This window comes from Juglans microcarpa x Juglans regia, chromosome 8D (assembly GCF_004785595.1).
Source record: "Juglans microcarpa x Juglans regia isolate MS1-56 chromosome 8D, Jm3101_v1.0, whole genome shotgun sequence".
Classification (NCBI taxonomy): Eukaryota; Viridiplantae; Streptophyta; class Magnoliopsida; order Fagales; family Juglandaceae; genus Juglans; species Juglans microcarpa x Juglans regia.
Window position 1 is genome coordinate 35901903 of NC_054608.1, and position 18454 is coordinate 35920356.

At 34.6% G+C, this 18454-nt stretch overlaps 1 protein-coding gene across 2 annotated transcripts; it reads right to left on the minus strand.

Annotated features, from left to right (window-relative positions):
- Window positions 1-419: 419 nt before the first annotated feature.
- On the minus strand, window positions 420-6009 carry LOC121242794 (protein SUPPRESSOR OF GENE SILENCING 3). Of its 2 annotated transcripts, none has more exons than XM_041140737.1 (6): window positions 5840-6009; window positions 3374-4405; window positions 2895-3195; window positions 2258-2502; window positions 1109-1266; window positions 420-1015 (listed from the first exon to the last, which is right to left on the minus strand). In XM_041140737.1, the coding sequence occupies exons 2-6, from the start codon at window positions 4397-4399 to the stop codon at window positions 784-786; spliced, it is 1962 nt and encodes a 653-aa protein (XP_040996671.1). In that variant the 5' UTR covers window positions 4400-4405; window positions 5840-6009; the 3' UTR covers window positions 420-783. The 2 variants fall into 2 exon arrangements, with proteins under 2 accessions (XP_040996671.1, XP_040996672.1); XM_041140738.1 differs by having other exon boundaries at window positions 3374-4434; window positions 5840-6006.
- Window positions 6010-18454: the final 12445 nt, after the last annotated feature.

Genomic DNA, 18454 nt, shown 5'->3' on the forward strand with positions numbered 1-18454 from the left:
AAGAGATTTTTTTTTCCTTGATGACTAATAGGTGAGTTGTTAATGATAATTACCATAATATGAACTGAGGGGAGCCGATTGAGGAGAGGGGAGAGGTGGAAAAGAAGATCCTAAAATAAAATGGGGTAACTCTGTCATGGCTACCCACAAGAGTGTAAGCCGAAGAAATTCAAAAACTCAACAACCAATTCGGCCCTCTGTCAAAGACCGACCGTCGTCGTATCAAGGTATCAAAAACATGTTGCAAGCAAGTCCACGCACCAAAAGATTTGACCTAAGTGAAACCGAGATCTATTCAAGTTTAAGATGCATATCATGCATTTACCGACTCAATATTTTGCACACTATTTTTAGGCATTATAATAATAACAATAGTTCTCAATAAATTCATTCACAGAAAACTAAAAGCACCACCAAAGAGCCCCCAACCAAACCTCTTAATTAACCCAACTGCAAATCATACCATAGTTACCCCAACTGCAAATCATACCATAGTTACCCCAACTGCAAATCATACCATAGTTACGAAAGCCACAAAATAAAACAGCTTATAAAACAGCTGATGCGGGTAAACTGCAGGACACTGGTCAGGGTCCACACGAGCTAACTATTATTTTCCCTGTTTCTATCTTTGGAGTATATTCTTTGAGCGTGTACCATTTAACCAGAGGTAAAAGTTTATAGCGTCTTTTAAAGTTCCCAAGGAATTAGTGGCAAAGTGCGCAGGGAGCTTTCTGTTCAAGGAGGTGGGGGAGGGGAGAAGCAGGCTTTTCCACTCCACCGTCAAAAGCTGTTGTTGGTGGAATCATCGGGACGCTGTGGGGGAGTGTACTTGTCCATGAGCTGGGTTAGTTCAGCATTGAACTCTTTTTCCAGCTCTACTTCTTCCTCCCAGTGCCTCCGCTTCATTGCAGCCATCTTCTCCTCGTGAACTTTAATTAGTTTGTCTCTCTCCTCCGCGAAATCTTCCATCTCTCTGTCTTGTAACTTTATGTATTTTTCAATTTCCTCCACCCTATGGACAAAACAATGGCAAAATGCAAATAGAAAAAAAATGGTTATTCTGGGCACGACTCAGCTGAATTATCTACCCAAAAGTATATTTTACCTGAGCTTGTATTCGTCTGCATTTGAAGGATTTTCATTTAACTGCTTCACCTTGTCACGCTCTTCTTGCTGCATCTTCTCAAAATCTTCTTCCTTGGCCTCCCTTGATTCATGTATGGTTTTGATCTGGTCCTTAAAAAATTGTTCTTGAAGGTACATCTTCATTTAAAACAAAAAAAAAAAAAAAAAAAAACACTTTAAAACTAAGTCCACTTGAATAGATTTACAGAACAAGAACTGATATACACAACCATTAAGAACCAAAGAGCAAAAGCGCAGCAAGCATTTCATCCCGAGAACATGAAAAATTAGGAACTCAATGATGTTTCTAAGTTGAAAAGGGGAGAGAGAGAGTGAGTGACTCAGAGACAAGCATATTAACATTGTTTATCATGAATACAACCATAGTCATGGTAACATAAATATAATATTTTTTCAAATGGCACCAACAAAATTTATTCTTTCGCAAAACTGACAGCATATCAAACAATAACCACAATAGCGCATGAATAAGCAAGCAAAATCAGCAAAATCCCAGTAATTGAAAAAGATCATATATGCAAAGCCAGAAAAAGCATACAAGTCTTTCCTTGATGGCTTATGGCTACAAAATGAAAATGAGATGACAAACCATCAAATGGATTGATACCAAAATCTAACACACGGTATGTATATATATATATATATATATATTTTTTTTTTTCCTTTTCTGATAATTAAAACTTTGCAATCTGGTAGGCTTTAATGGTATATAAGCATGGTGAGTCTCAGCATGTAACCTATTTATACAAAAAAGATCTTTCATCTCAATTGCTTAGTTACAATGGACCCATTACTCATCATTGAATTTATTTGACTGATCAGAAAACCTTGGACACATTGCTGTACCATATAGCCCATTGACCATGCCCATTCCTCACGTCAGAAATTATACCTACAAAGTTATCAAAAAGTAACTGATAGTAATAAGACACCAACAAAGTTGTCTAATGGGTCGGTAACCTCTACTTTTGTCATCATTTCAGGAACAAACTCTGGAACCCGAACTGCTTTGTTAATAGTCTCCACATAATATAGCACATGAAAGCAGGGTCCAACAACTGTTGCTTAAATACACCACTAATGTGTATATCAACCAGAGTAACATTACCTCTTCCTTGTTCTCTTCATGCTGCAATTTGGTTCTGTGTTTTACAATGCGCATCTCCTCCTGTGTCTTGCGCAGCCTCTCACTCGTAATACCAAGACATTCTTCAATAGCTTTTGAATAACTCTTTTCCTTCACAACCTTGTTCTTCAAATAGATAAGCTGCTGGTTGTCCTCACTCATCTGCCTAATTTGGTTCACAACCATCTCCTGGTATGATCTAATCTCATACTTCAGCTTAGATTTTCCTAATCAATCATAAAGCATGTCAGAGGCAACTGCACATTTAAAAAGACAGAAATTTAAAAAGAACATTATGCATTTAAGTTAGTTATTATATTTTGATGACAAGGAATCCCAAAGACAGCAAACACAACAAGTCTTTTACCAGGTTAAACCCCAACCCGTGTAATGCATTCCCATCACACGGATCAGGTAAATAATAGGCTTTTAACCAATGGAACGTGGCCCTTAGGAATTTTTTGCACCAAAGGATTCAAACCTTAGACATGGAGGGAGTATACCACCAAGGCCAAGGCCCTTATCATTGGAGCCAACCCCTAGGTGTTATGCACTTAAGTCACCACAAGACCTCGAGGGATTCAACCAACAGGAAAGAGATGAAAAAGATGGGAAGAACCTTGGGAATGATAGTTAAATGTATCCAAATCCTCTTTCACTGCCATGTAGCCATAAAGCTGGCGCTTCCCACCTTGATAAAATAAGACACGAGTACGACGGTGCTCCCAAGCATCTCTATCAGTTCCTTGCTCGGCAAAATGCTTATGCAGGCGCTCAGCTTCCAAATAACCCCTTGCAGATGCCTCAAAGATCAAAACACTCATACCACGATGCCCTTGTGGACCGTACGAGTGTCGAGCCTTAATAGCAGCATATGAGCTGAAGTAATCAAGAAGCTCTTGATTCCCCATTCCTACCCACTGAAATCCATTTCACACAAAGTAGAGTAAAACGAGAGTAAATATCAAATCAATCTTTTTCTTTATAAGGTTAAAAAAAAAAAGGCAATCTTTAATATAAAGGATAAAAGACTACATTTTGTGATTACAATTTATTTGGGTATTAATTTGCAAAAACAGATACAAAATATGATAATACCTTTTCATTTTCATCCTGTTCAAGCCTTGTGTTCATGATGACAACCATCGGAGGCCAAATTATTTCATGGTCTTTTTCATCAACTTTCAGACCTTTCCATTTACCAAATGCCTCTCCAGCCGGAATAACCGATGTTCCCCTCACGCGCAATTCTTCCTCCAAGAGTTCAGCCAGCTCCCTGTGGATCTTCATCCTGTTTGCCCCTTTGGTTTTGGCATGTGTCATCAAAGGCTGCAGCCCTCGATACCAATCAATGGCACCAGGACCACCTTGGCATGCAGGACAATGCCACTGCCTTGCCGGATCATTTATGTCTTCTACAGACAAGCTATCCAAAATTTCAAAGAACTTCTTGAACCATCTGCTCTTCTTTCGAGTGTTATGGCTCTTTTGACTAGCATCAGAGTCATCATCATCACTCATATCCTCATCAGTATCTTCCATGACATCAGAGTCATTATCTTCAGCCTCGTCAACATTGTCATCCTTATCAGCCTCGACATCATTATCATGACGGGAGTTCAAAATGGTTTCATCCTTCAACTGGCCATCTTCTAAACCCTTGGATTGAGTGGAAACAGATATAGCAGGCCAGTTCCATCCATGCTCCAATGGAGGGCCAATTACAGGTTGTGGGGCTACATAGTTACCCTCAAAGCCCCTAGTGGATACTTGGTGCCTTGGCTGTCCCCTACCTGCAGGTCGCTTAGAATCAGCAGTTTGTGTTGACCAGGAATTCACAGAAGCCCTTCCTGGGGCACCGTTACCTCGCATCCATTGTTTTTGACCCATATTTGGATTTCCCCAAGCTCTAGAACTATTACTACTCTGAGAACCCAATTGTTTTGCAGCACTGCTTCCAGCTCTGTTCTTGGGCTTCCTTGCAACCTCCCATTGACCATCATCTTGTTCTGAGTTCAGGTTGATGTCTGCCATTTTATTATTCAAGTGGTCAACCTTAGGGCTATTGACTTCTGATACATTTTTCCCCTTGGATGATTGATCACCTCCTCTAACCGAACTCATCTTTTCCTGTAATGGAAAGTGCACAAGTGATACACCTAAGAAATGGATGCACATAGGAATCAGGTCATAGAAACCGACTTTATCACCAATAACAATCTCTCAAATATTAAATCATACACCCTTATGAAAAACTGTATCCTTCTTCTTGTGTGAAGTGAGAGGTGAAAGATATTAGGAGAAAATATGCCGATGAGAGAGCAAAAGAAGTCATCTTTTCACAATGTAAGCTGAAAAGTATCTACTATATCACAGCATGTAGAATGCAAAAGATTTGACACAAGACAGTAATAATCATTGTATGTATCCTTTTTTCATGGCATTAGAAAAACCTGAATGACATTAAAGGAGAGAATGAAAATCAAAACAAAATATCATTATGAAGACCTCCAAGACCTACATTGCCATATTAAATACATTATAACAGGAGATATTTAAGACTCCTATTGTAAGATCAAGAGGATGGTATCCAGCAGTACAAATTTGATCTTTTCCAGCCATTTACGCACATAACAAAATATTACATTTAAGGGGAATATACTATTTTTAAACTTCAATTATTTGAATATCACAGAAAACTTACTACAAGAAGTGAACATCCTCTGAGTAATAGATGAATAATAAAACCATTTCACAGAATATTATTTTCCACCAATGCTTCTGTTAGAAAAATTTCTTTAAAAAAACTTCAAATGTGCAGATAAAACTAAAAATGGCGTCCCTTATTTTTTTTTTAATTCTTTAATACCAAAGTTGTTGAATGTTCAGATTCATATTACCACAAGCATTCGTCCGTCCTTTTCATTTACTTTTGCTTTCTCGGAAACTAAACAGAATATATGAGTTGTTAGGTCAAGAATAAACCAAATAGCACCGAGTTGATTTTTACATATTTACAGATAAAAAATGCAGCATCAGTATAACGTTTACTTTTTGCATCAGTTTCTCAGCAACCAAATGGAGCATAAGGGACATTAAACCCAAAAATTCAAACTTTCTAAAAACATAATCTAGAATACCGCAATTAATACACGAATGCCGACAGACACCAACACCACGTCCATCGCACATGCCAGGCCATAGATCAAACGGAGCAGAACACAAGTTCAAAAACCTCTACTGAACGAGAGCTACAGTTTTAGAGAGGGCGTAGGCTAAATGCATCTTATGAAAAAAAGACCCTAGCTTGCAGAAACTGTTCGGATCCGACATTCCATTTGAGACAAAGATCAACAAGCAGAAATAAGCACACATGCATAGACACCTACATATAGCGCGTATATTTATACACAGAAATGGAAAAATAGGGAGAAAAGTTAAATAGGTTCGAGTTCAACGAGATGTAATGCATGAAGAGCAAACACGAAAGCTATACATATTGAAACATAAATGTAGATAGCGTACGGAAAGAGGGTTTGGTGTGAGAGAGAGAGAAAAGAGTACCGCAGGTGGTATCAGTGAATTGGAAGCAATCGTTTCCGAAGAAGGAGGCAGAAGGGCGAGGTTAGCTGAGAAACCGGCCGGCGATTTGGTCGTGAGCGCAGTAGGATCGGGCGTGAGAGAAAGGGAGAGTGAGCGAGAGAGACTGAAATAATGGGGGAATACTTGTTGAGAAAGTTTTGTCTAATATACAGTCCCGGTCCAGTAAAGGTCACGTCGGTCGTCTCGGACCCAAAAATATTTTAAAATAAATGAAATATTAATTTTTAAAAGAAAATAGAAAATAAAAAAGAAAGGTTATAAACTTATAAGCATTAAAATGTTATTTGAACGGAATATTTTTATGACAAAAGGAATATTTTTTAATGGACAATGTTACATCCCCGCTGGGCTCCGTAGAAATGTAGTATTATTTTATATGTATTTTTTTAAAAATTATTTTTTATATAGATTTTTTAATATTTTTTAATATTTTAAAAAATAAAATAAATTTAAAATATCATTAAAAAAATACTTTCTTAATGAGAAAGTAAAAAAAAATAATTAAAATATATTTTCTTAATCACGAAGTAAAATAAAAAATTATAAAAATACATAGAAGTACATTGCTAGACCCCAGCAGGGGCCTCCAATGGAACATCTATCATTTTCCTTTTTTAATTGTGTTTATATGTGGATTGGATCTTAAATTTTGTGTGCTTTTAAAAAAAAAAAAATAGTACCATTCTTGGGTTTTTTTTTTACATTTAAAATATGAATATTAGTTAATAATAATGAAATTATTTAAGTTAAAATGTTTTATTTGATTTTGAATGATTAGAGAGTAAAAATTAAATAAAAATATTATAAAGTTAAAAAATTATTTGGATATTATTTTTTATATTATTTTTGTTTTAAAATTTGAAAAAGATTTTTTTATTTTTTTATTTTTTTGCAAAATCTAGAAAAGTTATATTGAGTTTTGTGCTTGATTAATAATTATGTAATAATTAGATATAAAAAATTGAAATTAAAAAATATTTTGTATTTAAATGATGTTAAAGAATAAAATATTTGAGAATAACTTGAGTGTCCAAACTAACCCTTATTCTCTACTCTCCACCCATACTTATGTTTTGCTTGGTGGCTATATATACTAATATTCATATCTATTGGCAGTTTAGGAAGGATCTAGTTGATCTTTACTAGTCTTAGACACGAAAAAAAATATGTATATTGGCCCTTTAATTTCTATTAGGAACTACAAATTGAGCATTAGGCAACATGATTGCTTTATTTATCGGTGAAACTTTTTACTTGAAGTAGGAAAGATTCAACCCAATATTATATGGATATGTAAAAGAAGTGGGTTGTGTAGCAAATTATATAAGTTAATGACATATGATCTCACTCTTCGTTTCATTTAATTATAATAGAGCGAAAATTCTTTTCTATTATATATATATAATGTAGCTAGGTTTTTACCATAACTACGTACTGAAGTTGTTGAATATGTTAGCTAGTGAAAGCTCCATAATATTGCCCTAAACAAGAGCTAAACAATTGCATGTGGTTTCTATTTAGCTGTTCCACATGATGATAAGATATTGATCGGATGCTGAATATATAGTACTCCAACAACATTATTGTTAACAATGGATAAACATGTCTCTGTCGAGGTAAAAAAAAAAAAAGAGGAAAATGTTAATCGTGTCTCACTTTTTTAAAGAGAATTGTTACAGACACAAAAAAATTATACAAAAATAAATCTATAAATTGACATTACTTTATGGGATCTATTAGATTTACTTTACAATAAAAGTAATTTTACAATCTACATTAAGTCACTTCAGTTTGTGATTTACTTTTTTATAATCCTTTTATAGCTAAAGTATTTTCTTTTTTTAAAAGCATTTTGCAGCATTTCTATGGCCACTTCGTTTCCCCTTATACTCGTCAAGAATATAAAGTTAGTATGTGTGGAAAAGTGCAAATATGAACCCTATTTATATATCGTATGAGGATTCCTGTTAGTCTATCAAACAATCCATATAAGCTAATATGAAGATGCACAACAAGTGGATAATTTACTGTCGAAAGTGCATATCACCTACAAATAGAGATATTGTATAGAGCTAAAGGACAATCTTCAAGATCAGGTAGCAAGAAAGATGTATGACACAAAGTTTGGAAATTAAAAATCCCTAATGTAGCAGAAGTCTTTCTATGGAGTGCTTGCTTAGAGGTATTACCTACAAACTTAAACCTCTTCAGAAGGAAAGTAGTGAAATCACCAAACTACCCAATATGTTTGGAGAATGAGGAAAATACTGTATATGTTCTTTGAGAGTGTACAACAGCAAAAGATGTATGGAGTCTATGCTCCAATAATATACATAAAAGTAGTCTCTTAGTAGATTGCTTTAAGGATTTTTTTGCATCTATGTATAAATCATATGAGGATGAGCAGATGGAAGGGGTAGTGTTGATTGCAAGGAAACTTAGGCAAAGAAGAAATAGCTTTGTATTTGAGGATAAATTTTCTCACCCAAACTAGCTGATCAAGCAAGCAAAAACTCTACTACAAGAATTCAAAGAAGCGCAAGTGACTAAGGGTGTAAAAAAAAAATCAAAAAACTGGTTGAACCAGACCGCACCGGACCAAACTCACTGGTTTGGTCCGGTTTGTAAGCGGTTCGGTGCAGTACCGGCTCTTAAGAATCAAAACTGGTCATAAACCTATGCGATATCGGTTTTCATATTTTGAAAACTAGTTTAAATCAAACCTGACCGGTATATATATTTATAATTTTGTACTATATTATATATATTATATGTTAAATTGCTAATTAAGATAACATGAAATTCTAATATTATTATTCAAGTGTATTATTCTTATAACATAAAATTAATATAACATGTCATATAACATAAAATTAATCTTATAATTTTTAATATAACATTTTATATAACATATAAATTCTAATCTTATAACATAAAATTAATATAACATAAAATTCAATTTTAAACATAAACATAAATATAACTTAATATATTATATTATAATATAACTTAATATTAATATTAAGTTAGTAATATAAACTTACTTTTGATATATAATGTATTTGTACTATAATATAAATAGACTGATAGTTTAGTCTATATAAACATAATATTATTACTAATATAGATAATTCATAAAATTGAAAAAATAGGACCGGACCAGACCAGATTGAAACTGGAAAAATTGGAAGTTTCGGTTTCGGTAGTGAATTGGTTCGACATTGGTTCTTAAAATTTTAAAACTGGTATATACCAGTTCGATTATAAAAAATTGTACAAAATCGGACCGAATCGAACCGGTTACACACCTACAAGTAACTATTGTCAGACCAGGTGAAGGTGGGGAAAATGTGACAAATAGATAGGAACCTTCTCTGAGTGATTTTGTTAAAATTAATTGGGATGCAGCACTTAGTAAATCTCTAGGCAAAGTTGTCATTGGTATTATAGTAAGAGATGGAAAGGGTAATGTTTTGGCTACAAAAGAATGCAATGTGACTATTTCTATGATCCATTACTAGCTGAATCCTTTAGAGCTTTTCAAGCAACTATTTTTGGTAGAGATGGGTCTAAGAATGATTGTTTTGGAAGAAGACTCTTTTCAAGTGATTAACAACATCACTCAACATGATCCATCTTGGAATTTTGCAGGGATGATAATAACAGATGTAAAAAAATATCATTTACTTTTTTAGAGGTGGGATCTTAAGCATGTTAGAAGGGAAGTTAATAGTGTGACTCATTGTTTAGCCATGCATGTATACATGTGTGTGAGATCTCAAGCTCCAAGCTAGCCAGCAATATCGAAAGTTAATAATTAACTGTTTATAAAAGGTGGGCATTGATTCGCAAGAGCTCCAACAACTGATGCTGCTTTGGAAAGTGTTTGATACATTAACTAGTTTGGTTTTCTGATCGAGCTTCTTTAGGATGGATCAAGTGTTACTTGAGCCAAAACATATATGAAGGTGCAGACATATATAATTAAGGAGAAAGACTTTGATATTAGGGTGTCGACTACTGCTTTTGGAACGTACCGTTTGTTAGATCGAGAGAAAATATTGTAGAAGAATTCCTTCATTGATTTATCTTGTACAAGACTTAGTGTATTTATACATGATGAGCAAGAGAATAAAATAATTGTATTTGTTACTAATAATCGTAGAGATTAATAACTAATTTCTCTACTGTTCTTTTCTAGACTTTGTCTGCTGTTGCATGGTATCTCGCCGTTGTATATGGCGATGACTCTGTAACTGATTTCCTTCGTCTGCTGCAATGTAGTGAGTGCCCTCCTTCTGTTTGTAAAAATGCACCATAGGGTCTTCTAGTTTGATACGCCCCCCCGAGCCCAAGGGGGTATCAACCACATTGAGACTCGTTCTAAAGTGAGTGAACTTCTCTGCAACCAATGGCTTAGTTAGGACATCTACTAGTTGATCCTTTGGGCTGCAAAATTGGACTTGTAAGGCACAGGCAACAACTTTATCTCTCATGAAGTGATAGTCTATGTCCATATGTTTAGTTTTGGAGTGATAGATTGGGTTGACAGAGAGATATGTGACTCCAATGTTGTCACACCACAAGATTGGAGCCTTAGGAAGAGAAATACCCAGCTCTCTAAGAACCGTTTGAAGCCATATGGTCTCAGCAGCCCATGATGCTAGAGATTGTATTCAGCTTCTGTTGTTGATTGTGCCACAGTCCTCTTTTTCTTTGAGCTCCATGAGATGAGGTGACTTCCAAGATAGATACAAATGCCACCAGTTGATTGTCAATCATCAGGACAACCTCCCTAATTAGCATCCGAGTATGCTTGGAGTGTGAATGTGGAATTTCTTTTGAAAAGTAGGACATGGTTAATGGAGGCTTTGAGGTACCTGATGACTCTTTCAATGGCACTCCAATGAGATTGTTTTGGAGAATGTATGAATTAACAGATCTTATTCACTGCAAATGAGATATCTGGTATGGTGAGAGGGAGGTATTGTAAGCCACCAACTATACTCCTATATAAGGATGGATCATCAAAATCTGGAGAGTCAAACTTGGATAGTTTGAGAGAAGCCGCCATAGGGGAGGAGATGCCTATAGCATTAATCATCTGACTCTTGATATACTTGCGTTGAGTAAGAATAAGACCTGTTGCAGTGTAGTCAACCTCAAGGCCAAGAAAAAAAGACAAGTTTCCCAAGTCTTTGACTGAAATTGTCTTTCCCAAGTCTTTGACTAGAAAGGCAGAGCCACATATGAGCAGGTCAATGGTTGAGGATTTAGACCCAGTGATGACTAAGTCATTGACATACACCAAGAGATAAAGCAGTACATCAACATGTTGTAATATGAATAATGAGGGGTCTGCCTTTGAGGCCTTGAAGCCATATGCCAGTAACCACAAGTTAAGTTGTGCAAACCAAGCTTGTGGTGCTTGTTTGAGACCGTATAGAGCATTGTGCAATTTGCACACATATGTGGGATATAGTGGATCTATAAATCTTTGAGGCTGGTGCATGTACACTTCATCATTCAACAATCCATGTAAAAATGCATTTTGGATATCAAGTTGGCGTAGAGGCCACAATCGAGTGACAACAATGGAGAGAACAAGCCGAATGGTGGAGGGCTTTACCACGGGAGAGAATGTTTCATTGTAGTTTAGACCATGCTCTTAATGATACCCTTTGGCAACAAGACAGACTCTCCAACGTTGAAAGGAGCCATCAGTGTTGGTTTTGGTGCGAAACACCTACTTGCAACAAAGAATATTAGTCATAGGTGTGGGAGGTACAAGACACCAGGTAGGGGTGTAAATTCATACTGGAAAACTGGTCCAGACCGGATTGGACCGGACCGATTTTACCAGTTTTGAACCGAACCGGTCAGGTCCGAGATCGGTTCTTAGAATGTGAAAATCGGCCGGTTCCAGTCTGGTTCCAGTTTTAGGATTTTTTGGACTGGACCGGACCGGTTGATAAAAATAAAAAATAAAAAATAATATTTATATATATAAGTTTTATGCAAAATATTTTATATATATATTAATATATATAAGTTTTATATATTATGTATAATTATAAATTTTTATGTGAAATTTGTATAGATAATATATAATTATATATATTCGTATATGAAATAATTTCTTATTATAATTTATAAATTATTACATAAAATGTTAATACTAATAAATAAGTCTATAAGACTATAACTTTTTAACTAATACTAATAGTCTAATATAGACTATAGACTATAGTTATACTTATAATTAATACTAAAAATTTTTACTAAAAGTTTATAACTAATACTAATATTAAATATATATTTTATAACTAATACTAATATATAACTATACTAATAGACTAATATTAATACTATTAGACTAGTCTAATATATTATATAGCTATACTAATAAGTAATATATAAGTCTATAACTATTTAACTAATGCTAATAGTTTAATATAGACTATAGACTATAGTTATAACTTATACTAATATAGTTATATTAAATCACTATAACTAATACTAATATAAAACTATACTAATAGGTTAATATTAATACTATTAGACTATAGTATATTAAATGTATTACAAATATATATATGTAGTTATATTAAATCACTATAATCTATTAAATGTATTACAAATATATATAATTTTAATTATCATTTAAAAAAAACACATTGAAAATAATCAAATATTAATTAAATAGTAAACGCCAAATGGTGATGTTTTCCCTATAGGCTACAACTAAACCCTAAAATCGTCTGTCTCTTCTAACTCTCGTCTCTCACTTCTTACTTCTCAGACTACTGCTATTGCTCTCGCCTCTCACTCTCTCGTGTGCTTAGTGGCTCACTCTCTTGACTCTCGTCTATGACTCTCTGCCTCTGTCTTGGCTCAGTGACTCAGGGCTCGTTTGTTTTTAGAGATGAGATGAGATGAGTTGAGATTAAAGTTAAAAAGTTGAATAAAATATTGTTAGAATATATTTTTTAATATTATTTTTGTTTTGAGATTTGAAAAAGTTGAATTGTTTATTTTATTTTGTGTGGGGATTCGAGAAAGTTGTAATGATGAGGTGAGATGAGATGAGATATTTCCTGAAAACAAGCGAGGCCTCAGTCTTTCGTCTCTCGCTCTCAATCTCAACTCTCTCGTCTCTCACTCTCTACTCTCTCGTCTCTCAACTCTCTCGTCTATCGTCTCTCAATCTCTCTTCTCTCAACTCTCTCGGCCCCTGTCTCTCTACCGATTTGCCCCCTCAACGGTAAGTTTTTTTTTTTTGAAATTACATACTAGGATTTTTTGTGATTGAATTTTGTGATATTATGATTTTTGTGATTGGGTTTTGTGATATTGAGATTTTTGTGAATTTGTGATTGCCGATTGGGTTTTCAGTTTTGTGATATTAGGGTTTTTGAATCCAAAATTTAAGATTTTTTGTGATTGTATTTATTATTGTGTTTGTGATATTAGAGTTTTGTGATTGAGTTTGTGAAATTGATTAGAATGTAATATTATTATGCCCATGATAAACATGCCATTTTACAGGTCAATGCCGTATTATTAGAATGTAGTATTATTACAGGAAAATCATCCAACTAAATTTTACATGTCTTTGTATTTTTAAATCCGAAATTTACTTTGATTAGGTTTTGTGATTGGGTTTGTGAAATTAAATTGATAGGGTTTTGTAATTTTTCTACTTGAATAACATCTGTGTAGTGTGGCCTGAAATTAATGTTTATCAATTGGGGTTGAAGATTTGAATAAAATGTGAAGGCTCAACAATTAATGTTTATTTTTGTTACTACAAAATCATATATGGATCCTTCAAATGAAACAGAAACGCATGGCAATATTCAACCTACAATAGAAAGGAGTCAAAGGACTATGGAATCAATGGCAACTAATGATCCGCTTTCTCCCAAATATAATGTAAGCAAGCCATCTATTGGTAGGAAAAGATCAGTAGTTTGAGATTATTTTATAAAGATTCATACTAAGGATAAGTCAAAACCTAGGGCTTCATGTAACTTTTGTGGGATGAGTTATGCTTGTGATCCTAATATAAATGGCACAAAATCAATGTTGGGGCACTTGGAAAAAACATGTAAGAAATCTCCACTTAGGAAAGTGGATAGAAACCAATTTATATTGGGTTTCCAGTCTAGATCAAGCAGTGAGGGGCTTGTACCTATTGCTTTTACTGTTGAGGCGTGTAGAGAAGCCTTAACAGAAATGTTGGTTGTTGATGAGCTTCCTTTTAAACATGTGGAATGGGAGGGGTTTAAGAAATTTATATTTGTTGTGCAACCTAGATGGCATGCGATTCTTTCACGTGTAACGGTTGCAAAAGATATTTATAAACTTTATTTGAGAGAGAAAAACAAGCTGAAAAGTGATCTTAAGGGGCAACGTATTTGTCTAATCATGGATACATGGACACCCGTGCAAAATTTTAACTACATGTGTCTCACTGCACATTTTATTGATGAAGATTGGAACATGCACAAAAAAATTATCAAATTTTGTAAGGTTGAAAACCATAAGGGTGAGACACTAGGTAAAGAAATTGAAATGTGTTTGCTTGAATGAGGGAGGCCCAAAATATTTACAATTACATTTGATAATGCAAGTTTAAATAATGGGGCAGTTTCGTCTCTCAAAAGAAAGACAAGGAATAGAAGGGATACGATTTTGGAACATGAGTTCTTGCATATGAGATGTTGTGCTCATATCTTAAACTTGATTGTTCGGGATGAGTTGAAAGAATATAATCAATCAATTGCAAGAATTAGAGGAGCTGTGAATTATGTAAAATCATCTCCACAAAGGTAGAACACATTTAAGCAATATTGTGACAGTGAGGACATTACTTGTAAAAGTGGTGTATGCTTAGATGTAGCAACCCATTGGAACTCCACTTATATGATGTTGGATAGGGTTGAAAAGTTTCAAAAAGCATTTCAACGGCTAGATGATGAAGATCCAGGATATGTTAAGAGTGTTGGGGAGGATGATAGTAAAGATGATGATGGTGTTAGTGAGTTGGGTAAAGGAAGGGCATCCAAGTTAGGGCCTCCAACCATAGATGATTGGGATAAGAGTAGGTTGTTTGCAAAATTTTTGAAACTTTTTTACGATACAACATTGCGTTTTTCAGGGACCAATTATGTCACTTGCAACAGTTTTGTATTTGAGCTATCAACAATTCAAGGGTCAATTAATTTGGAGTGTGTGAGAGGGCCTCATAATTTGAGGATAATGGCATTTAGTATGAAATCTAAATGTGAGAAGTATTGGGAAAATATTGAAAAAATTAATCTTTTGTTGTATGTTGGGTTGGTTCTTGATCCTCGATATAAAATGTGTTGTCTAACATATATTTTTGAAGGAATATATGAGGATAATAGTTCAAAAGTTCTTATGTTAGTGGATCAGGTTCAAGATGACTTGACTCGTTTATATGATAGTTATTGTGAAAATGATGGAAGTAATATTGGGGCACAAGATCAGACTATGAGCCAATCAAGCGAGAGATGGGCTAATCATACAAGTTCAACTGCTGGGGTAGGTCAAGGTGATTTTAGATCATTAATCCATGCACAAATTAAGAAGCGTTTGGAGTCGGAGAACTCTTTGGAGACTAAATCTGAATTGAAGAGATATTTATGTGAAAAATGTGAAGAAGATGATGTAAAATTCAACTTGTTTACTTGGTGGAAGGTCAACTCCATTAGATACCGTGGGCTTTTAAGAGTTGTGCCGGATGTTCTTGCAGTTCCGATATCTACAGTGGCCACTGAGTCAGCTTTTAGCATAGTAAGTCGAGTACTTGATCCTTTCCGCAATAATCTATCTCCACTTATGGTAGAAGCCCCTATTTGTACACAAAATTGGCTCCGTTCTTCTGCCCCGATTAACATTCACACTTTAATGGATGATGTTGAAGAGTTTGAGAAAATTGATACAGGTATATAGCATCATTCACCTTTTCTTTAACTATATCTAAAGTGTAAATCATATTAGTAATTTGTTTAAATTACTATGCTTTTTTTTTTTTCCTTTTGTGTAGAGCTCATAGAAGACCTAGGGAGTTCTTCAAGACCAACTTCTTTGGCTGTAGATAATTAAATTTAAGATAGGTCAACTTGTATAACATCTTTCCTTAATTTATTATTATTATTATTTAATGTAATTACTAACTTTTTATTAGAATTAATTGCTTGATTTATTTTCATACAATTGCAAGGATTGTTGAAGGGACTATTGGAGTTGGTGGCTTGGTGCATAGTTATTGAAATTTTTTATTGTATGTTCTAAGTTATTGTAATTTGGACTTGTAATTTGTTGGACTTTTAGACTTGTAGTTCAGACTTTTAAGTGTTTGGACTTGTAATTTAGACTTTTGGACTTGTGATTTGTTGGACTTTTGGACTTCTAATTTAGACTTTTGAACTTATTTTATTCCATAGGCTCACAGGCTTGTTGATGTCCGTTCTTGAATTTCTTGTGACTACTCTAAAAAATATATGTGTAAGTACTAAGTTATTTCCTTTAACATGTAAGGACTTGTTGTAGACTTGCAATGCTTTGTTTAATGTATGATGTGTAAATTCTGTAAGTTGTATCCATTGGACCATTAGTCATAGACTCATAGCAGATAAAGCAGTTTATTGCAAAAAAATTTTTTCCAGTTTTTGTAGTAGTTATATTTATAAGTTTGTAGCAGATTTTTTTAGTAAAATAGTTTTTTGGAAAGCAGTTCTTACTAAAACAGATTTTAGTTAAATCAGATTTTTTGTAATAAAGCAGATTTTTTTAGTAAAAGTTAAAACAGATTTTTTTAATAAAAGTATAAAAAAGATTTTTTTCAATCAAATTTTTTTTTATAAAAAAATTTTTAATAACAAATTGTGAAACTTACATTTAAAAAAATCGAAAAACCAAATCGAAAATCGGTAAAATCAGAAGTACTGGTTTAGAAGGATAACCAGTGCGTAATCGGTTTTGAAAAATACAAAACCGGTACATACCAGTTCGATACTAGATTTTGTCTAAAATCGAACTGGACCGAACCGGTTACACCCCTAACTCCAGGTGCAATTTTGTTGAAAAACAAGATATTCTTGGGCCATTGTATCTTTCCATTTCGTGAATCTTGAAGCAACTGAGTAGCTGGAGGGTTTGCCTGGAACAGTGACAGTGGTGGTGAGACAGAATTGAGTAGAGTATGAGATGGTGTCATCTGTGAATTGTCTTGGTTTGGAGGAGTTGGTCTGGGCACGCATAATAATCGGAGAGCAAGGTGGTTGTAAAGCTGTTGGAGGAGAGGGAAGAGTAGAAACAAAGGAGGGGATAAAAAAGCGACAAAAGATGCAGAGGAGCTCGAGGTAGACGAAGATACAAGGGACATAGTGAGTTGACTTGTGTTTGGGCTTGGACTGGGCCCAATAATAGAATTAGAGAAAAGAGGGAGAGGAATCAAATTTGAGTTTGTCTGAGATGAAATGTTGGTGGGCCGAGATTTTAGAAGAGAGAATGAGGCCTTATTAAATATAACATCCCGAGAAATGTATAACCTGTTGTTGGTGAGGTCCAAGCATTTGTAACCTTTATGTGAGGAGCTGTAACCCATAATAAGGGATGAAACAGAACGAAAATTTAATTTATTTGAGAGATAAGGTCTGAGATTAGGCCAACATTCACACCCAAAGACTTTTAAAAATTGATAATCTAGTTCAGAACTATGAACAATAAAATGAGGTGATTTATTTTTTAGAGTAAGTGAGGGAAGAAGATTAATTAAATAAACCGCAATTTCAAAAGCATCGGCCTAATAAGAAAAGTGTAAGGATGAGTGGGCTAGTAAAGCAAGCCCAATTCCAACAATGTGCCTGTGTTTTCTCTCTACCAGTCTATTCTGTTGGTGTGTGTGAGGACATGAGAGACGATGAGAGACGATGAGTTATTCCTAATTTTTGACAGATCTGAGTTAAAGGTTTAAATTCCCGACCACCATCCTTTTGTATAATTTTAAGTTTGGAATTGAATAAGCGTTCAAGATAAGGGAGAAAAAAAGTAAAAATTTATGTAACATCAGACTTGAGCTTAAGGGGAAAAAACCAAGTGTACAGTGTATAATGATCAACAAATGAAAGGTAATATTTAAATCCAAGTCGTGAAACATACGAGGCCGGGCCCCATAAATTAGCACAAATTAGATCTAAGGGCAGAGAGTATTGAGTCTGGTTATTACAAAAGGGTAATTGATGACTCTTAGCTAAGGGACATTCTGGACATTTGAAAACTAAGGCACTTGAGAGAACTGGTAGGCATCTGGAGTGCAACACACGTGATACAAGGGCTAGGGAAGGATGTCCTAGCCTACGATGCCACTGCTCTAGACTGGTTCGTTCACCAAGATGAATGGGGGGGACTGGAGCTAAGGATACGTCTGAGGGGAAAACATATAAACCATTATGCGTTGGCCCTGTGAGGAGGAGAGTCTTCGTGTGTTTGTCCTTCACAACAAAGTGAGAAGAATGAAATTCAAAAAAGCAGAAATTATCAATA